This window comes from Dermacentor albipictus, chromosome 2 (assembly GCF_038994185.2).
Source record: "Dermacentor albipictus isolate Rhodes 1998 colony chromosome 2, USDA_Dalb.pri_finalv2, whole genome shotgun sequence".
Lineage (NCBI taxonomy): Eukaryota > Metazoa > Arthropoda > Arachnida > Ixodida > Ixodidae > Dermacentor > Dermacentor albipictus.
The window spans coordinates 198,745,511-198,767,983 of NC_091822.1; the positions used below are offsets into that span (position 1 = coordinate 198,745,511).

General features: G+C 43.9%; 1 protein-coding gene across 1 annotated transcript in view; it reads right to left on the bottom strand.

The window, feature by feature from the left end:
• Positions 1–2,005: 2,005 nt before the first annotated feature.
• bor (ATPase family AAA domain containing bor) overlaps positions 2,006–22,473 on the bottom strand; it is a 39,471-nt gene continuing 19,003 nt past the window's right edge. Inside the window, exons 8-14 of the mRNA XM_065435329.1 lie at positions 17,715–17,840; positions 11,845–11,969; positions 10,145–10,196; positions 9,962–10,032; positions 8,947–9,114; positions 6,270–6,378; positions 2,006–2,572 (exon numbers count right to left, since the gene is read on the bottom strand). Of these exons, the coding sequence (XP_065291401.1) occupies positions 2,366–2,572; positions 6,270–6,378; positions 8,947–9,114; positions 9,962–10,032; positions 10,145–10,196; positions 11,845–11,969; positions 17,715–17,840 (858 nt within the window). The 3' untranslated portion in view covers positions 2,006–2,365. The remainder of the gene's footprint in view (positions 2,573–6,269; positions 6,379–8,946; positions 9,115–9,961; positions 10,033–10,144; positions 10,197–11,844; positions 11,970–17,714; positions 17,841–22,473) is intronic.

The window sequence follows — 22,473 nt, forward strand, 5'->3', positions numbered from 1 at the left end:
ACAAGTGTAAATTCATGCGTGTATCTCGAATTACCAGTGAACCACCTGTGTACTCCCTTAATAACTCTCCATTAGAATTGGCAACAACTTACAAGTACCTTGGCCTTCACATCACCTCTGATTTTACTTGGAATACCCACATCACCCATATAATAAGTAACGCTAACAGAATGCTAGGTTACTTACGACGCAACTTTTCCAAAGCTCCTTCTTCCTTAAAATTAATCCTCTATAAAACTCTAATACGACCTAAACTGAAGTATGCTGCTTCAATCTGGGATCCAGGTCAAGTAAACCTAATGCACTCACTGGAAATGTTTCAGAATAACTCTACTCGTTTCATTCTTTCTAACTATAATAGAACCGCGAGTATCAGTGCCATGAAATATAGCCTTAACCTACTGTCCTTGTAATTATGTCGAAAAATGTTCCGTTTGTGCCTTTTTCATAAATTATTTCATCACTCGCTGCTACCCAACAAACTTATTTCTCCACCTCCGTATGTATCGCCCAGACTAGATCACATTCATAAGGCCGGTATTTAATTTTGCAGATCCAACGCTTTTTTGCAGTCATTTGTACCACGCACTTCCAATGAGTGGAATCACCTCCCCGCCTCGATAGCCACTATCGCAGATCACCAATTATTCAAGAATGCCATAGCTAGCACTGTATAACTAGGAACCTTTTTCTTCATATTGTTCAACCTGTACTCACGAACGCCTTAGCTAACATTGTATATCTAGGTGCCATTTGTTAAATAGCTTTGTATATACATATATATATATATCATTTTCTGCACCAGTAACTCCTGTTTGTTGAATTTACCCGTTTTGCTTTTAACCACTCCCCTCTATAATGCTGTAATGGCCCCGAGGGTATGATAGATAAATAAATAAATAAATAAATAAATAAATAGAATTCCAGTGTCGGTCATCAAGAAAGCCACTGAAGATGTGATAAAGCGAACTCAATACTGACTAGCTGCAGAAGGAAACCTATTCGAACACGTCCTTGGGCATCAGCTGGTGTTCAACAGGGCTTTTGAATTGATAGATAAGGACACAATGAAATCTGATGTTTCTTTTTTTTGTATTTTATTTTGCACAGGTTTGCCAGACAGGATTGCCAATTCTGCTCATTTAGAAGTGGTTATTTACTTTCTTGAACGTATAAGTTCTGTCTTTTCTCCACACGCAGTCAGACGGTATTCTTCATACTTCACGAGGTTTTTTTAGCCAGTCGGAAAAAATTGTACGCAGTTAGTATGTTGCCAAAAACATTGCAGTTAGATACCAATTGGGGGTGCCTACAAATGTCCCATTGACACTTTGATAATTAGGACAGTGCTTCTCTAGTTAGATAATGCATCGCAATTGCCAGAGTAATCTAACAAAAAAATTACTGGCGGCTGGAGTAATGCTACTTGCTCTTTTTTTAACTCTTGGTGCATGATAGTTGAAGCACCCTGTACAATTCACTCAGTAACCGAAATGAGGCCAAGCCAGATTCACTTGAAATCAGAATCAACAGCAGTTATGTGCAGCAGTGCTTACACCCGGACTTGCAGAAAAAGAAAAGAAAGGGAAAGAGAGAGAAAGAGAGAAAAAGAGAGAGTCTGCAGTTTCACTGGAAAGGCGAAGCAGTATTAGTGACAGCAAAGTATATGACAATTACACGAAGGAATATTACGCCGCCGAGAGACGCCAGATTCTTGGTGGTGGGAGAGCACTTAGGCTGTGAAACTGCACCATCTCCAACTAAAGGTCTTGTAAATTCTCATTTTCTTGGACACACACACACACACACACACACACACACACACACACGCACACACACACGCACACGCACACGCACACACACACACACACACACGCGTGCGCGCGAGGTTCGGAAAGCTGCGACCCCCCCGCAGGAAAATGAAAACTTTCTGCCTATGGTTCAGTGCAATATCTCAGATTTCGAATCTTGCGTACAATAAAGTAAACACCCAGGTATTCAATGCTCAAGTAGACATTATTTTTTTTATTCTGTAAATTCATTGAAAGAACAACTTAACTCATAATTCGCATGTTGAAAATTAGTACTACTACTGCGCATCGGCTACATCGACAATAACACCAGACAATATAATACAGAGCACAGCTCAAGTTTGTTTCACTGTGAGGCCCATATAAACACCTCAAGAATACAATGATCTTTACATGAAAATTAATGATTTCATGGCCATGGGAGGTGTGTTATGCCTACAAATATAAACTGACCTAATCAATAAGCTTGCATTCCTATTTTTCTATCGCAATGCTACAGTCTATACAAGCCTTCAAAAAATGCCTATTAACATTATATACAGGGAATGGCAATGCTAAGATGACGATGCTGTGCTTGGAGGCAATGCAGGATGACTAGCGTAGGGTGTAGTGGATGTGCTAAATCCCCCTGGTGTCCGTTTGCGGTGCTCTTCCTCCGTCTGCCAGGCCACTTTCTGCCTGTTCTGCTTCACAGCGTCGTGAACCCGGTCCATAATCATAGCTTCGGTTAGGACACCGTCATCCGAGGCATACGCTGCCGCCTGTTGGGAAAATAAAACGCTCTCAGTGAAATTCAAATAAAAAAAAACACAGTGTAGGGGGGGGGGGTGCAAGCTGGATACCCATAGGAACACATATATACTTTTAAAACTAAGCTCTTCAGTGTTGCAAAGTGAGCATATTTTCTGTTTTGGGAATTGTTGCCTTAGTTGAAAAAGAAATATTACTTCACCATCTTGTGTAATCGTTGCACCCCAATATTTGGGGCTAGATATTTAATCGAGTATGTTTTGCAAGTTAATCTCTTTGAAGGCAGCCCTTCCATCCTGCACCCCAGTTTCATAAACGCGCACATCGATGGCCATGGTCACTTGGCATACACTGCAATATTGTCGCAGTATTGTTGTGCTGCTGGATAGAAATGTATTGGGCTATTTTTCGTTCTGTTGCTCTTGCACTCGAATTAGACGCCCCGACTTAAATTGCTGGAACTCTCATAATACTTGTATCCCATTGCTCCTTTGCTTGTCACATTGCACTTTTTCCCAGTGTAGTGTGAGAGTCCCATACCATTTTCTGCAGAACACAACTTCTTGTCAAAGACAGTGCCTGCCGCTGTGTGCCACCCAGAGAATGTAATATAGTACTAGTATCCCTGTATGTGAGTAGTACTACATACAAGGACACAAGTGTACACTGTAATTTGACTTTCTGGCTTCATGCTATTACTTGTTCAGTGAGATGCCTTCTTTGTCCCTCACCGCCTGAAACATATGTGGGTGCTAACAACCGTAACATTCCATGAAAGCCTCTGTAGTAGTTATTCACTGTGCAACCTCATACGAGAGTCATTTGGTAAGTATGGTAAAAATACAAGAGTTGACACTACAATTCTGTTTTCTTTTAGGTGGCGTGTGATAAGCACCCTTCATATGATGGTAGAACTTGTTTACACTAGTACCAACAGTTACTGTATTTAAACGATTTTAAGTCGAGCTATTTTCTTAAATTTGAAAATTTGAAGTGTAGGGGGGGGGGGGGGGGGTCGACTTACAATCGAAACGAAAACATGGCACCGCCAAAAAAGCTAGACCAACAAGATATCAAGGGAGCTAAACGTAGTTACAATTTTGTTTGCTCTATGGCCCTATCTGTAGCTTTTCACTATCCCACACGCTTGTTCGCTTTTCGGAAGGGTTTTTCAAATTTTTTTTAGGGTTTTACAGCGCACACAACACTCATTGGGGGAGGGGTTGTCAATAGTCGATGGAAGTGCCGCTGTTCCATTCATGGCGGCACCCTCAGAACGGTGGTGCTTGCGGGGAGTACCGATAGTTCATGGAAGACCGCTCATGTGTTTCCCTTTACCTGTAGCTCTTAGTTTGACGTGTTCGACTTCACTGCCGGCTACGTCCTACTTCCATGCTTCCTCAGTCGTCATGAGTGCTCCAGGCCCACTAAATATTCGGCGCTCGTTCACAGCAGTGTTCAAGAGGGCTGCCATCCTTTACGCCAAAGAAACAAATCACTACACAGCGGGTAGCAAGTTCGATGTTTCTGAACGGGTGGGGCGAGAGTGGCGATTGCAGCAAAGCAAAATTTTCACCTGTGACGGCAAGCAAAGTATTTCCCACAGGTCGAAGTCGCGGTGCTTTCTGGAGCTGTAGGCCAAGTTTGCAGCGTACGTCACTGAAATGTGTGATTGGTCTCTGCCAGTGAAGTGCAACATGTTCATAAAACAAGCCCGGATCTTCGCCTTTTAAGGACCTGCTCCGCCATGAATATGTGTGGCTGGTGGCAGAAGACAGCGAACTTACGCCAACCTGACCTGTCAAAAGAGTCTCCCTGACGGGTGCATTTGACGTGGGCTGCTGTTCCACAATATGTCATGGTGCGGTCGTTCGCTAAATGTGGAATTTTGCTGGACGACGACGCGCTGTGGGACCTTAGTAGCGATGACGATGGCAGCACTAGTGAGGACGATAGCACAAGTGAAGATGAGTAGTCCAGTGACCATGCCAGCTACTGATAAATTTTCGTATGGAATGCGCCCTCAGGTATGCTCTTTTCTTTTTTCTCTGTCACACGCAATATGGCGGGATCGACTTACATTCGAGTCGACTTACAATCTTGTATATACGGTAGTATGCTTCTGACACCCATTGTCACTGAGCTGTGTGGTGATTCCTGCCAAAATGGAAAAAGGTGAACTTCGAGCAGTGACCAAACATTTTTATTTAAAACACTGGACGGCTGCCCAAATTAAAGCCGACTTGAGCGAAGTTCATGGAGACTCTGCAACATCACTGGAGACCATTTACTACTGGATAAATGAATTCAAATATGGCCGAACTTCGATGCAAGATGAAGCACGTCCAGGGTGTCCAGTGGAGATCCCCATGCCAGAAATGGTATAGAAAATTCATGGAATTTTCACGGAAGACTGCTGAGTGAAGGTATGCGATATAGCTGAAATTGTAGGCGTCTCGGCAGAGAGAGTTCACAATATTCTTCATGAGAAATTGCAGATGAAGAAGGTCTGTGCACGACTGCTGATGACTGACCAAAGGTGCATGAGGGCAGACATCTCGAAGCAGTGCTTATCGGTGCTTGATCGCAATCCGCAGGACTTTTGGCGTCGATTTGCAACAGTTGACGACACGTGGATACATAATTACACTCCAGAGTCTAAACAGCAGTCAAAGCAATGGACTGAGCCTGATGAAGATGCTCCAAAAAAGGCAAAGACTGTTTGTTCAGGCGGAAAAATGATCATGACCGTCTTTTGGGATTCACAAGGAATGATCTTTGTAGACGACTTACAAAATAGCAGAACGATAACAGGACCATATTATGCAACACTCTTAGACCAACTGAAAAAAGAATTGCACACTGTATGACCTGGGCTAGCACGAAAAAAACTCATCTTTCACCAAGACAATGGTCTGCCCCGAAGATCGCTTGTTGCAATATCCAAATTGCACGAGTTGGGCTTCGAGGTTGTGCCTCATCCACCCTAGTCTCTGGATTTGGCCTCATAGGACTTTTTCGTCTTTCTATACCTGAAAAATTGGCTGGTAGGAAAGAAACTTTCTTCAAATGAAGAGGTTATCTCAGTGGTAAATCACTACTTCAATGGCCTCAAGCCATTCTTCTTTTCTGAGGGGGTAAAAAAACTGGAGCACCGCTGGAAGAAGTGTGTGGAGCTGGAAGGGAACTATGCTGAACAATAAAATATTGTTTTCTGCAAACATGGTATCTTTAATTGCTTTTTACTACACTTATCAAATGACCATCATACATCATAGCAAGATGTACAAGCCCCCTTCAGAATGTAATGAGCAATGCCTTTTCATGAATTCTTCCAAAAATGTAAGGATGCCATTTTATACTGCAGAGTTTTGTTTATTTCTTCTCAGGGCACCTTGTCTGCATGAAGCACTTTTTCTTAAGGTTATGCATGAGCAGAATAGTACGCCAGGAGGCATTGTACTTGTATCATCCACATACTTTATTCAATGCCAATTGTCTTTCTGCTATGTTACATGATAAAGCTATAGACCACTACAGAAGGCTTCAAGTTCAATTGTTTGCACCTGCTATCCTTAATGTAGCCTTTTATTCTTTCTTCACACTCATTAAAAAGTATGTGGAGCAAAAAATTACACTGTGGCAATGTCTGCATTTTCATTATTGTAATTTTCATCACAGCAGTGTATGCATGACTAAGCAACTCACCTGCCAAGTGACTCCCAGTTTGGCAATCTCGCGGCCCGACAGTCCTTCTGTAATCCGGGCTATATCTGAGCAGATTTTGGTGTAGTCAAACTGTGCAACCTTTAGCCTCCTGTAAAAACATACAGGCACATATAAGTCATATAAATATTTTCAAGATTTCATCATAAACAGAACAGATATTTGTTTCCATTATGGAAAACAGAAGTGCAGTATTTTTTTTGCTCTCCTGGATGGATATGTATGCTGTGTTGTTATTAATTCTCGTGGGCTGTTTATCTTTTTTAAAAAAGACAGGTTCCTTTCTTGCTTTGTGCTTTCATTTTTCTATAAGAGAGTTCTAGATTAGGGGGATGCAAGGCCTTGAGGGCCCCTAATCAAAAACTCTCAAATAGCAATATTAAATAAAACAAAGCAGAAGCCTAAAACAACAAATTAATCAAATCTGCCAAATGCAGCTACCTATAACTACACCTAGCAACGGTCATTTTGGAAAGGGAAGGGAAAGTTGCAGATGCAGAACCACATCATACGTATCGCACGACAGTCTCTAATTAGGCAAACTTACGTTATGGCATTTGGCATTCCAATATGGACATCGGTTATGAATGATGCCGTAGTGGAGGGCTACGGATTAATTTGTACTTGAAGTATGACACACAAGTGTTTTTAAAATTTCATTTCTTTTGGGATGCAGCTGCGGCTGCCAGGAATTTAACCAGTGACCAAATGCTACAGCCACTAAGCCACTGCGGCAGATGCACCACAATCCCACTTGGTTTCATACTGCCTTCAGTTTCCACCTCAATGCCTACAATGCCAAGACATTGAAAAGAAAACATAATAACAAGACACTTTGGAACAGCTCCACCTATTCTACATCGTTAAAAGAAAAAAAACAAGAATGAAAGAAAAAGAAAAGATGATTTTTTTATGTCATCTGTGACTGATTGTACTTGTGGCAACACTACACAAACTCAACACAGAACTGGGTAAGACATGCCTGTGAAGTGAGCATACAGTTTAGCGTTTGTCAGGGAGGACTCCCAATATGAGTTCTCGCTGGCACAACGAAAAGTAACCTTATCGTAGGTGCTGGTCAAGTAGAGTGCATCCAGATCAATTGGTACGGGTAAGTAATAATTTATTTCCTTAAAACAGCGATGCCCCTGGGCGGCGTAATGCCAAATAATGTTAGCACAACACCCTTTGGGAATGTGATGCTTGCCTGCAGAAAATTTCTGGGGTGTAAACTTACGCCAACCCACAAACTGACACAAATGACTATGACACTTTCTCAAAAAATACTGCAAACAAGGACTGCACCAAGCTACTGCATTTATCATCTAACAGCACACAAACCTACTGCATGTGATTTTGTGAATTGTGCGTAATTATTAAACAATGCATAAGTGCTAAATAGTGCTAAATGCATAACCGTTTACTTGTTCATTAGTGTGCAGCCGCAGATGCGCGAAGGCAAGCTTTCTGCATTTTTTTCTTCTCTACCCCATACGGCCGGCGCCACCACTTCTGCAGATGTGCAGAGACAAGCGCCACCTGGTCCTGGTGCAAGGAATTCAGCGGCGCGTGTACTCCACTGTGACTGGTTGGCCTATTCGGCAAGGGAACAGCCAGGCTGCTGCCAGCGTTACGAAACCCGGTGAGATTCGCAAAGAAAAGCTTTGCTTTCAATATGCAGTTATGACAATTATTCAGTCTTCATGGCTTCCATATTATACTTGCCACCATAAATAAAACAAGGTACAGCATAACTTCCTTCATATTTGACTGTTCTGAAAATAGATAAAAGATAAAAGTAAAAGAAAAGGACAATCCTAACATTCAAATATTTTGTTCCTGTTGTGGTTGCATAGCGAGGCACCAGCTCTCTATCTATGAGCGCTCGACATTGCAACACAATGTTAAAAGGAGATCATAGAACCAAGATTAAGAACAGCAGGAACCAACACTTAAGAAGAATATTTTGTGGCCTGCTAGCCCTGCTAAATGACTGTAACAAAGCAGTAAGCTAGGCCAGTTTGTACATGCTAGCAAAATGTGTTTACAGCTGGTTTTTTCTTTTTGCTAAATCACTGTTATCTGCACAATGACAATAAATAAGGCAAAGCATGCAATAACTATAAGCAGCAGAGCTCTTCCAATGGTGTTCTTGCTGTCCCTTCCTGTTTTTCAGCAATTAGATAGTCTGCTTATAATGTAACATAATTCACTGGAGCTGTGAATTTTTGCACCATAACCAAAGCGTGTTCTTTCTGAAGGCTGTGCATGTGCAAAACGTGTAGAATGAGCAGCCGCGTGTGCCTGGGGACGAAGTATACAACCAGGATTAGCATGTGGTCCAGAGGCGCTGCTGCTGCTGGTAAATGGTGCTAACACAGCGACTGTGAAAAGGCATCATAATAAAGGGTTCCAGTTAATTTGGACAACTCAAGAGTTCTTTAAGATACTATGAATGTACAGTACAAGATGAGCATCTTAGCATCCCACCTCAATCTCGATCAAAAAGTGGCTGCTAGATCTGGGAATCAAACTCACAACCTTGTGCCCAGCAGGAGAATGCCGCTAAGCCACCATGGCAAGTCGTTCGTTGTGAAGGGCATAGTGCATAGTCCATTTAAATGGCACTATTGTGGCATGTGGATGCGGTGACACTCACCTCTTGCCCTCAGTGGCTGGCTGGAGGACAAACTTGTCAAAGTAGAGTCGCACCATACGCTCCCGTTCTTCGAGGCCGGGGAGACGGAACTCCACCATCTCGTCCACTCGGTCGCTCACGGCCCAGTCAAACTGCTCAGGTGTGTTGCTGGCCAGGACTAGCATAAACCTGTGCAACACCAGCACATCTGAGACACCTATGAGTCACCAACGCTACAATATCTTGAAAAAAAAAACAAAAAAAAAACGAAATGATATACCGTATTTTCGCGATTCTAAGCAACCCCCCCCCCCCCTCTAATTTTGCGAAAAAATTGGGAAAAAAGTTTGCATGCGAATCTAAGCACCCCCCTATTTGTTAGGAAGAGCGTGTAGCCAAGGCCGCCAAGCGTGCTTGCTCCCTTTGTCATTGAGCCGGAGCCGTCGGAGTGCCGAGGTGGCACGGCGTCCGCGGCGTGAGTACGCCGTACAGCCGGACTGTACGGCTGTACAGCGAAAGTGCAGAAAGCGTCCCCATCAACCATCACAATGTGGATTTCGGACGTTTGGTAGCGGGTCCAAGTGGACGTTGTGGTCAAATCATTTAAGAAGTGCTCGATCACAAACCACTTCGACGGAACGGAAGACGACCTGCTGTGGGATACCGAGAGTGGCGGTTCAAGCAGCGCGACGAACTAGGGTGGCAGTTATAGTAACTAAGCATCCAACACAAGCGGTGGGTTCACTGTTTGCACCGATTTTTCTTTTGCGTGTTTGCAAAATAAAATTTTATTTCTCGCACCCGTCTCGTCGTGATGTCACAGCGAAAAGAGGGAGGGGGGTAATTCTAGATTTTTCGAATCTAAGCACCCCCCTCTCACTTTGGGCATCGCGATGGTGAAAAAAAGGGGTGCTTAGAATCAAGCAAATACGGTAGGTGGAGTGAGAAATTCTTGACAGATGCTTCAAGTTCTAGGAGCATCTCTTGTTTACCTATTACACTGGTCAAATCTTTACAAAGGAATGCTGCTACTCACTTGTTTGACTGCTCTCCGGTTCGATACAGAAAAGCATTAAGAGTGGCCCGAAGATCTTCACTGATCATTTCCTGTACAAAAGATAGAAACAATAAAGGGCATGAAAACAAACGCTAAAAGCTACAAAATGGGCCTCAAGGGCATGCAAAGAGACCAGTTTGGAAAGCTGCTATGGACACTCACTGAGCTGCGTTTCCTGAGGAATGCATCAGCTTCATCAACAAATAGCAGTACTCTAGGGAAAACAAAAATGATGAAAAGGTTAATAACGAACAGAAAACACTAGTTCCAACACAATCTGGCCTGTCTAAATTTTTAACCATGTAGGAAATTGTTCAAACAGAAACAGATGAAATTCTACAACAGTCAACGCAAGTGGAAACTGGTTTTGGACATTAAATATCAGCTGCTGTCTTAGTGAGAAAGCACAGAGATGACATGGAAATTAAAGAAGTGAGTAAACAAGAATTTTGAACTTCATTTCTCTAATCAAAATACTATGAGGGACATGACTACCAGTCATGAACCATAACACAGCCTTCCAAAGCAATGAAGTACTTCTTTGTTTTTAAAGTACCAAGCCTCTTTTTCTCTGTGGTGCTTATTTGATTTTATAAGCCAGGTCCTCAACATAGCGTTGCAAGCGTTGAACAGTACATGAGCCAACTAGTAGTAGTTTTTAATAAAGGGAAAATCAGACATCCACCCGTTCGTAGCAATTGCTACAAAGGAAACCCATACGGGTTCCTTGAAAGAAAGGCCTCAGAGTTGAAGAAAAATTCGTCCTGGTCCGGGACTTGGACCCGGGACCACCGCCTTTTCGGGGCAGCCGCTCTACCATCTGAGCTAGCCAGGTGGCTAGCAGATGGCAGGGCGAAGTCGAATTTGTCGACAACACGAAGCAAAGGCAAGTGTTTGATGTAGTAGTTCTGCTGAAACCTGCAAGGTGGAGAGAAGTAATTAATAAAGGGAAAATCAGACATTCACCCGTACGTAGCAATTGCTACAAAGGAAACCCATACGGGTTGCTCGAAAGAAAGGCCTCAGAGTTGAAGAGAAATTCATCCTGGTCCGGGACTCGAACCCGGGACCACTGCCTTTCTGGGGCAGCTGCTCTACCATCTACGTCAAACACTTGCCTTTGCTTCATGTTGTCAAAAAATTCTAATTTGCCCTGCCATCTGCTAGCAGCCTGGTTAGCTCAGATGGTAGAGCGGCTGCCCTGGAAAAGCGGTGGTCCCAGGTTCGAATCCCGGACCAGGACGAATTTTTCTTTAACTTTTAGGCCTTTCTTTCGAGGAACCCGTATGGGTTTCCTTTGTAGCAATTGCTACGAATGGGTGGATGTCTGATTTTTCCTATATTAATTACTTCTCTCCACCTTGCGGGTTTCCGCAGAACTACAACATCAGTAGTAGTTTTTGTGCCTATAACATTACAAAATGAAGCCACCTCACCCTGTGTGTCTCCCTGCTCTCCGAGTCATGATGTGCAAGTTATCCCATCCCATGCATTTTATTCAAACTTTTCTTTGTCTGCCTCATACTATTTGTGCATCCGTTATGAGCAACTACCATATTTTTTTACATATAACCTGCACCCCCAATTAAAACAACCCAGACAGAAATAAAAAAATCAGTGCACTTAACTTACAGAAATAACTGCATACAATGCTAAAATCCTTGTAAGTAGTCTATGTTCGTGGATGTCTGGCTCGTCCGCATCGTATCTTTGGCCAGTGCTTTAATATCCGTCGAAGAATAACCTTGTTATAACTGTGTTTTGGAGAATTCTGCTTTGTCAGTTAAAACATCTTCAAAAAAGAAAACCTACTCAGAATGAAAATTTTTCCATTCCAATACGAGCACACGATCTCCTCTTACCCACGCCTGCTGGTCTGAGACCAGTCGAAGACCTTGTGAATTGCAGACACGCCTTCACGGCCCATTGGAGCCACGTCACCACCACTCATGAGTGCATACTCCATGCCTGAGTGCGTAGCCAGGCGCTGCAATCAAGAGCAAGACAATGCGTGAAGGCACACAGGGTTTTATGACAGTAAAATTGTTACTGACTCTGCACATGCAGCGAGAAAAAGACGTAAGTGCACACTTCAACATCAACTCACGATATGCCACCTTACTTCAAAAGCAACCATGGCAATATAATGCCAAATTTGTGACAGATGCAGTTTAATTATAAATTTTGGCTTATAAATAATTAGTACATTGGGCTCAGATTGGTACAGTTACCCCTTAATTGAGGAAATCAGACATCCACCCATTCGTAGTAGTTGCTACAAAGGAAACCCATACAGGTACCTCAAAAGAAAAGCCTCGCAGTTGAAGAAAATTCATCCTTGTCCGGGACTCGAAGCCTGAACCACCGCCTTTCCGGGGCAGCCACTCTACCATCTGAGCTAACCAGGCGGCTAGGAGGCTAACCAGGCCGAAGTCGAATTTGTCAACAACTCGAAGCAAAGGCAAGAGTTTAACCTAATTGTTTAACATACATCAAACAGTTACGTCACTCGAGGTATTCGGGGGAAAAAATTTCAGCCAGATGGCCTGAAGATTGTCTACAGCCCTATGTGCTGCACAATTGTCAACAGAAATCACCATTTGGCATTGCTGGGATCGAAATATTCTGTCCAAGGGGTGCAGGTAATCCTCGAAGAATGATTGCGTAACCCGTGCCTTTGAATTTCTCACGTACCATACTGGCAGGTTTCTGGTGTCATTGAAGTACCTAGGGTTTCGCGGCTTTCCAATCACAAGGAGTAGAAGTTTCTCGGTGCTGGTCGTGCTTGCGCCAACCATAACTAATTTTTTAAAGCGAAAGCTTTACTGGCGGCAAACTTGCGATTTTGCCGTGGCGGTGCTCTGAGGAGGCACATGACGTCACAATGCGCGCCTCGCCGCGGATATTTCTCTCTCTCGCTCCCTAGTCACTGCTGCACATGCGCCACTAGTAGCACCAAGCCACAGGTGTTCCGCCGCTGCGCAGCACCGCACCTTTCCACCGCCGTTTGGTATGACGTCACACCGCGTTCCTCGTCGTTGCGCTCGCCTCCGCTCACTTCACCAGCTGCGGTGCATGCCTGATAACATGTCGGAGGATTGAAAAGAAGAGCTCACGTGCGCCACAACCTCAGTTGAGGCGGCAGCATGGACGGTGAGAAATCAGATAAGCACGAGTAGGCCTGGAATCGACATCGGAACGAGATGAAGAGGAAACGAATCGCCCAGGAAACAGACGAACAGCACGCTGAATGACTGGCTAAATGTCGCAACATAGCTAGACAACCAGACTAATCTGGACTTGCAATGAAGATTAACCAAGGCTAACCATGCTATGCCTCAGCTTTCGCTACGTATATCCTGGCATAGCCGAGCTAAGCCACTGCCAATTTTCTTGCTGTGCCGCCCTCCGGAACATGAGTCACCTGAGAAACACAGCAAACGATCCGGCAGCATCTCAAAGAATAAGCCCATTTCATCGCAATCAAAAATGTCCTCAGGGCTGTAGTTTTGGAGGAAAAATCAAATCATTGCTTCGGTATTCTGCCACCACGGCCTGGTTGACGGCTCCACTTTCACCGCAAATCTTTTTAAAGCGCTGCTCACAGGCCCCACAGAAAATTTTGGTTATATGCTGGAAGTTGTTACGTGTCCTCTAGGAAGCATTCTCCCGGAAAAAAATTTCAAATCGGCTCATTAATAGCAGAGATAGAAATATTGCAGTGCCGCGAACCCATGATTTCAGAAGGCAAGCGCCATTGCATAGCGAGACACACTCTCCACTCGCCCCGTCTAGCCTCTGCAAGTGAAATTCCTTCCCTGCGTTCGCCCATACCGAACTTCGAGGATTGCGCGATGCATACGCCACTAGCCCTGCCTTCTTCTTTTTTCAGCATTGCACACTTTTACTGACGGCGTTGCACGCGAGCTGTTGTGATGTCTCGTTTTGCGCAGCGCACAATTTTGTGCATTGTGCACAAGGACACATGACTAGCTGCATAATTCAGTGCTACACAAGTACTGAGGCAGAACAACTGGATCGCAGAGCATGATCCCGCACTGCAACACGGTAGAAAATGGTATAGTTTCGATACCTGCGCATATGGCTGCACGACTGTGGGAAGAAGCAGACCAGACGAGGTGGAAGTACATCTGTCTTGCTTCGATGCGAAGTAAAACAAAAAACATGCAGACATTCCGTTTGTCTGTTTTATTTATTCTCTAAACTTCAATTTGTCAATTCAAGCAACAGATCACACAAATAACATATGTTGCCTTGAATAATTCTCGAAGTCACGTGTCACCACGAGCGACGTCACACTGCGGACACAACTATGTAGGCACAGGGACACGACTACATCACCATTTGGCTTGGAGTGTAGTCGACACGAGGGAAAGGGAAAACTGCATTCGAATTGAAATTCCAGACCTTCCCGCAGCACGTAACGATGTATTTCTTTGCAAACACGATTAACACGCATTGTATGCTCTGCGCAAATGTTAGTGCACGACTCCTTTTCTAGTCCAGGTCGTGGCTGCGTGGCTGTCAGCATGGCTGAGTGCACACACTGCCTGCGTGCCTTCTTTTAGAAATAAACTGCCACATGTGCAAAGACTGGGCTATCTGAAATGGCCTGGCATCGTGTGCGCACCGTCTTCCTGTAATCTCAAGTTTTGTAGATGCACTGAAGCGAGATGTAGATGAAGCATTTGCTTCCCACAGCCAGTGCTTTTTACAGCAGTGTCATCCTACTGCAGGCGACACTACAATCGAACCCGCTTATTATAACAATATTCAAGTACCATAAATATTCCACTGTTATAATAGACAATTGTTATAACCGGGTTGCATGAAAAAAATTTGCAGTTCCGACCAAAAGGTGAAGCACCAATTGCGATATCAAATTAGTAGATAGCTGTGTGAAGTAAGGATGATAGTTTTATCGGCCATATAGACTTGTACACATTTGCTTACTAGCTAAATTAAACATGATAGACTGTGTAAGCGTGACTCAACAAGGATGTAGAAAGGAACAGACACACAGAGACAGCGCTGTCTTTGTGTGTTTGATTCTTTCGACGTCCTTGTTCAGTCACGCTTGCACATTCTATCATGAATTCAAACCAACTAGCCTGTCAATGTGTTTTAACTAAATGAACCAGCATGGTGTCATGCATGCACAGGCAAATGTGAACACATCTCACTGGGTGACAGCGGAAACTGTCAGTGAAAACGCTGGAGTTAGGAATCGCGGCAGGAGCCGCGAGCCAATTGACCTCCGTGCAGCTGTTGCTTTAACGCGAACGAAACGTCGAAAGCACAGCGCATACGAAGCTACCGGCACTGCGCGTACTCTGCAAACATCACAGATCGCTTAGAAGATGAGGCCCGTGCGGGCATGCACTTTGGCCACGTTGCAGACCACTTTCTAGACACACGAGTGCCGCCAATGCATCCCTACGGCGTCCACCACGGACATCTTACTATGGCGTCCGCGATTCACATGGCCAACGCTGCGGTAGTCGCTGCAATTGTCTTCACTATGTATGCAGTGGCGTTCAAGGAGGATATCAAAGTACCCTAGCAGTCGCTGGAGAAGAATTCCCCACCTCTCTTGCCTGATCCCCCTGCTTCGCATGCCACAAAAGAGGGTACGCATCTGGGCAGCGTTCCTCGCTTGCGCACGTGAGATTGAACCGCATTCGCCAGCTCACCCTCACACACTTTCACTTATATGGAACAACCCGGCGATGGCGACAGTAGTGGCAGAAATTGGCCTGGAGTGTCCATATAATTGCTATCGCTAATCACTATCGCAATAAAAAATCAAAATGGGTGATTGCGTAGCTGTTCTGAGCAAAATATAATGGTGGGGAGGCCAGTTCTCCCCACCACCTTCCTCCATCAGGCTTCTGATTGAGTTGATACGTTTAACTGTTTAACTCTGCTTCCTGAGCACATCGATTGCATGTTGTTAACAAGCCGCGGCTGTCGGCATTCGAGAATGGCACTGCTATAACAACTGCAAAAAGGGGTCACGGGCAGCAAGTGACATATGAGCTTCGCCGAGGCATCGCTCTGGTGGCTCCAGAAGGTGCCTTTAATCCAGAAGAAACGCTGGGACATGATCACCACAAGCATCTCGCCACATACTTCCCGCTGGCTTGCACGAGAAAACTGCATGTTCGTCAGCCTTGCTTGCTTTACGCAGACTTTGCCGACACCTTTCTCCAAGGCATCCAGGTGCTCTATGTAGTGAAGCGGAAGGTCCCTCGCAATAACAAGCCCATGAGGGACTGAATCATCTACAGGACCTCCTGCGGGGACAATTTTGAGGCAGCCTGCCCTACCACATCAGCGCTGCCGTCGTGGCTATCACTGTTGCTATCAGATGCAAGCACATTCGCGACGATTGCCTCAGTGGTTATAAGCACTTTGTTACCAAACCTATAGCAGTGTGCTTTCTTTTCACTGGCAACGTCGTGCATTGCCGATGATCAGCAGGCGGATCAGTCATCTTCCGTTTCGGTGGTGAGTCAAACAAGGCTGAGGAACAACGTGGCCAGGAACGACTTCGACGCAACAAACAAAGACAAACGCAAGGGACTTAATTCATTAGCAGAATTGCACAGAATGAGGGCGATAGAATAAAGAACTAACTGTGAGGGCGCAGTGAGAAATTTGGGAGCAGCGCTGCCAGCGTTGTCAGCGCAGTTGGCACGGTCCATTCGTGTTTCAGAGGGTAGTGCAGTGCAGAGCTGTGGGTGCAGCCCATTCGTGTTTGGAGGGGTGGAACGGCGATGGAAGAGATGCGCACGAGGCTGGCGTGCATCTCTCACGGAAAAAAGTGCGCGGCGGCAATTAATATGCCCAGCCATCGTGCAGCGGCTCGCATTTCACTTTCTTTTTTCTTTTCAAGGATTCCACATTCCCCTGCATTCCGGCATGGACACCAAGCAGCCAGACTTCGCTATGACTGATAATGAGGCATGGGGGCATTGTAGTAAGCGGATTATTTCCCTGTAGAAAACATACAAAAGTTGACGGTGCAGCAGCCTTTCATTATTATAACCGATATATTGTTAAAAGCGGTATTGTTATAAGTGGGTTCGACAGTATTAGCCACGGGGTCTGAGTGGACACGAAAGCGTGGCAAGCTTTGCTTTGTACCATCGATGAGAAGATATTGTCAACATGGCATGAAACCGTATCTTTCATCGCCAACCCTCAAGTTCAACAAATTTATTTTTTCTCTTTAAAATTTGCTTTTTCCAGTTGCCTGATAAATTCGGAAAATTTAGTGGCCCCTTCCCTGTAAAAAAAATCCACCAGTGACTGTACCTATTTGCATAAATGATCTAATTTTGGTATAACAAAGCAAATGGCCATTTTACCTACTTCATTATATCAAGGCTTAACTGTTTATTATTCAATGACATAAGGTGTAGCTGAAAACACAGATACGTGAAACAATGCACCATAGAAGTCCCCTAAACAGAGCTTTAATAATTAGCCAGATTTATATCAGAGTGACAAAAAAGTAAGAAATGTGTGAGAAAGCATGGGCCTAAACACAAAAGTCAAGCTGTGCCTATGAGTTAGCTAAGCCACTGCGGCAATTTGTAGAAAAAAAAAAGGGGGGGGGGGGGGGCTCATATTTATTTAGGTCATGTCACAGACATGATCCTTGGAAAAAACACCTGTGAAGCAAGTCAAGTCGTTGAGACCTTACCTTGGCAAAGAGTGTCTTGCCAGTACCAGGGGGTCCATACATAAGAATGTTCCTGTACATCCCTTTGTTCTTTTTGGTGTTCCTCGTGGCTATAGCAATGTCCCTGAGCCGCTCCTCCAGCTTGGGCTGAAAGGTAGTAAAATCAAAGGCTGAGGAACCAACCTGTCAGTTAACACTGCATAAAGAAGTCCTATCCACGGAATGCATTATTGATCCTTCTGAAAAACAGGCCAGTGCTAGTTGAAAGAAAATAATCTGCCACAGATAGCTTAACTGCCATGAAATGAAAAACAACTCATTGGAACATTTGTATTGTGCACATATATATAAGCAATGTTGTGCTTATGAGCAAGAAGAATCAGGCGAATGGGACACTTCAGTTTTAGTAAGAGACAATGAAGCTAAGGAAAGCCTTGGGAAAGTTAATTAAATATGTAGAATTAATTATAAGCATGAGCTTAATTTGCTATAAGCTTGATAGATACAATGTAGATAAAATGCAAGACAAGCTGTAGGTCTCCCAATTTTCATCCGTCAGTTCTGAGAGGTCTGTGTGGTTTGAAAAATTCCAATGATGTGCAGTAAAGCATATTTGGATGCTTCACACAGTAATGTGGAGTGCTACATAAACTTCAGGTCACAGCAGATCAAAGCATAACCCTATTCAAGTTTGCCAGGCATCTTATGACTGTAGGTGCTCCTTGGCGAGTGAAAATACCGAAATTCTGAAAGAGCATCACGGACAGTGCACACTGAAAGGTGCAGGGGCATTTATATGAAGAAGTCTTTAGATGACTGCATCAATGAATTTGTCTTCATTTGTAGCGAACTCTTCATTTGCTTGAAAAATAAGAAAGTTAACCTGTCTGCCTTGTTAAATACATGTTTATTATATTTTTCTTTGCACTGGCTTTGCTCTGTGCATGGTTACTCTTTTTTTTTTATTATATCGTTTTGCGTTTTGAATAAGAGTTTCGCTGACAGTAGCAAAGCATGTTTGTGTCACCTCGTCTTTTTGGATAATGTTTCGTTTGCAGCCAACATGCTCATTTTAATATTTGAGATTTTTTAGATAATAATCATCATCAACAGCTTATTTTATGTCCACTGCAGGACGAAGGCCTCTCCCTCCAATCTCCAATTAAACCTGCTGCGCCAACAGATTCCAACTTGCGCCCGCGAATTTCCTAATTTCATCACCCCACCCAGTTTTCTGCCATTCTCGACTGCACTCCCCTTCTCTTGACACCCATTCTGTAACTCTAATGGTCCACCGGTTATCTCTCCTACACCATACATAGCCTGTTCAGCTCAATTATTTTCTCCTAATGTGAATTAGAATATCAGTTATTCCTGTTTGCGCTCTGATCCACACCACTTTCCTCCTGTCTCTTAATATTATGCCTAACATTCTTCGTTCCATCGCTCTCTGCGCGGTCCTCAACTTGTTCTCGAGCTTCTTTGTCAACCTCCAAGTTTTCGAACCATGTGTTAGCATCACTAGGATGCATTGATTGTGCACCTTTCTTTTCAATGATAGTAGTAAGCTTCCAGTCAGGATCCGGCAATGTCTGCCATATGCACACCAACCCATCTTTAGTCTTCTGTAAATTTCCTCCTCATGATCAGAATCCCCTGTGAGTAATTGGCCTAGGTAAATGTACGCCTTCACAGACTCTTAAGGTTGATTGGCAATCTTAAACTCTTGTTCCCTTGCCACACTATTCAACATTATCTTTGTCTTCTGCATATTAATATTCAACCCCACTCTTACACTTTCTCTGTTAAGGTCCTCAATCATGTGTTGCAATTTGTCCCCAGTGGTGCTGAACAGGACAATGTCATCTGCAAACCAATGGTTGCTGAGATATTCGCCACTGATCCTCACTCCTAAGCCTTCCCAGTTTAATAGCTTGAATACTTCTTCCAAGCAAGCAATGAGCATGCACCGAGATTGTCTCCTTGCTTGACCCCACTGTCTATAGGTAACTTTCTACTTTTTTTGTAGAGTATCAAGGTAGCTGTGGAATCTTTGTAGATATTTTCGAAGATATTCACGTATGCCTCCTGTACTCCTTAAGTAACACCTCTATGACAGCTGGTATTTCTACTGAATCAAATGCCTTTTCATAACCTACGAAAGCCATACAGAAAGGTTGGTTATACTCTGCATATTTTTCAATTACCTGATTGATGATATGGATATGATCCATTGCAGAGTATCCCTTCCTGAAGCCTGCCTGCCTCTTGGTCGACTGAAATCAAGTGTTGCCCTTATTCTATTGGAAATTATCTTCGTGAATATTTTATACAATACTGGAAGTAAGCTAATGGGTGTATAATTTTTAAATTCTTCAACGTCTCCCTTTTTGTGGATTAGTATAATGTTGGCATTCTTCCAGTTCTCTGGGATGCTTAAGGTCATAAGACATTTCGTATAAAGGGCCGCAAGCTTTTCAAGCATGATGTCTCCTTCATCTTTGATTAAATTGATTGTTATCCTACCTTCTCCTGCCGCTTTTCCCCGTTTCACGTCTTGTAATGCCCTTCAAACTTCATCGCTAGTTAACAAAGAAGCCTCTGCAACCTGTTCATTATATACTACTTTAAATGGAGGTATTGTAGCTGCATCTTCGAAATTACTGATGACATTACTCTGCTTATCTTTTAGTGCACACCGTACATCTTGCCTTGTCCTGCGCCAATTTTTTTCTCATTGATTTCATGCTGCATCTATTTTTTACTGTTTCCTCAGTCTTTCTCACGTTATAACTTCAACTATCCCTCACTTTCTCCTTGTTCAGAGTTGGACACTTTCATACTTTGTCATTTCTTTATTATGTCCTTCCTTAGTTGGGAGAGCTTACCTACTGGTTGCCTTGGTGTCTTACCTCTCACTTCAACTGCTACTTCTGAAGCCATCCTATTTGCGGCTTCATTCATTACCTCTATGTCATCTTCATCTCTCAGTTATAAGGCTGCATATTCGTTTGCAAGTACCAGCCTGAATCGGACTGCTTTTACCCTTAATGCGTCTAGGTTGACCTGTTTCTTCCTGACCAATTTTACTCTTTCTCTCTTCACATTGAGATGAATCCTAGACGTCACTAACCTATGACCACTGCATTTTATCCTACCTAATACTTCTACATGCTGCGCTATGCTGGGATCGGCTGAAAGTATGACATTTATTTCATTTCTTGTTTCTCCATTAAGGCTTCTCCAGGTCTACTTTCTGTTGCTACGCTTCCTGAAGAAGGTATTCATTATTCGGGGCTTATTTCTTTTCACGAATTCTACCAGTATCTCTCCTATAGTGTTCCTAGAATCGATCCTGAAGTTGCCAACTGTTTTTTCACCAGACTGCCTTTCGCCAACTTTTGCACTGAAGTCGGCCATGCCTAGAGTATGCCAAGTTTGCACTTCCCTCAGGTACGTACCCAAGGGGGCGGGGGGCCCGGGGGAGCCCAGGAGTCCCCCCCCCCCCCCCCCGCTTCTGCCCACGCCACCACTTCTCACACACATTCCTAAAGCGCCACCAAATCAATGTTGAGACTTGACAGCTATTCGGCGGTCAACATTTTGCTGCCTTTCTCACTCCTTTTGGATGATGGTATAGTTATCGGCGTCTCCTGGGATGTGAAGGCCAGTTTCCTCATCAATTCGGTGCCCGTGCGATTAACTTGAGATGCATTCAGTTGTCGCCGTTTATTCAACGGTCACGCGCATCGTTGTTGCTTCTTAGTTCAACGTTCTTCGTTTAGACTGATACAGGGACCAGGACAGGTATTCAGTTCGTGGTCAGCTGGTCTGTATGCACGTGAAATGAGTTGCGACCAGAGGAAATGCCGATTCTCGCCGCCGCAACTCTGAGAGATCCTCAGAACCATATACCCGTGACATGGGTTTGACAAGGTGGAAAATAAAATAATGCAAGAAAGCGTGCATCATAAAATCCTGCAATAACCGTTAAACCCTTAAGCAATATGACTGTCACCCGTTACCTCGTCTGGTTTTTCCCTAATTGTACAGCATCTTTGTCCAAAATGGGAAAGGAGCTGACAAATTAAGCGATCTACTAAGGGAGAGAGCTAAGGCAACAGCCAAACAGGAAAGAAAAGCGAAAATTACCAAATTTCACCACTGTTTGTGAAAACATTTATGAATCAACATCTTTTGGTTTAAAGAGGAAGCAGCCATAACGTCGTCTGAAGTGGAGGGCAATTCCGTGTGTTAATGACGCTTCTACAGTTATCATTCGAGCCACCTAACGTAGCCGCTTCTCTGCTGTGCTTATGTAGGTGTTTTTCTAACCTTCCGCGGTGGGCGCAGTACGTGTAGAATCGCAGCTTCCTGCGCCATATGTGGTTGTACGCGACTGGCGGCCACGCATCGTTACGTAACTTCCCAAATAACAATACGAGTCGGTTGTGGCACTTCTGTCAGAGCAGTAAACGAGGGATGCAAAAGAACTGTGATTGTTCCACGAATATATATTTTTGTATAATTCTTCCAGAGCTAATTAAAAAACACTACTATAGTCGGATACAACTTAAGTCTGCAATGAAGCCCCATCCACGCCCTCATAACCACCAGCCACTGTTCCTCCACGAGCTCCCAAATAATTCGTACTTCAAACTTTTTCTCTTACCCAAATAAGGCGGTAACTACAACAATGAAATTATTAGCGCGTAATTTTATACCTTTCCCCTTGCCTAGTATAGTGGAATGGTGAATGCCAAATTCTTTATTGAACTGA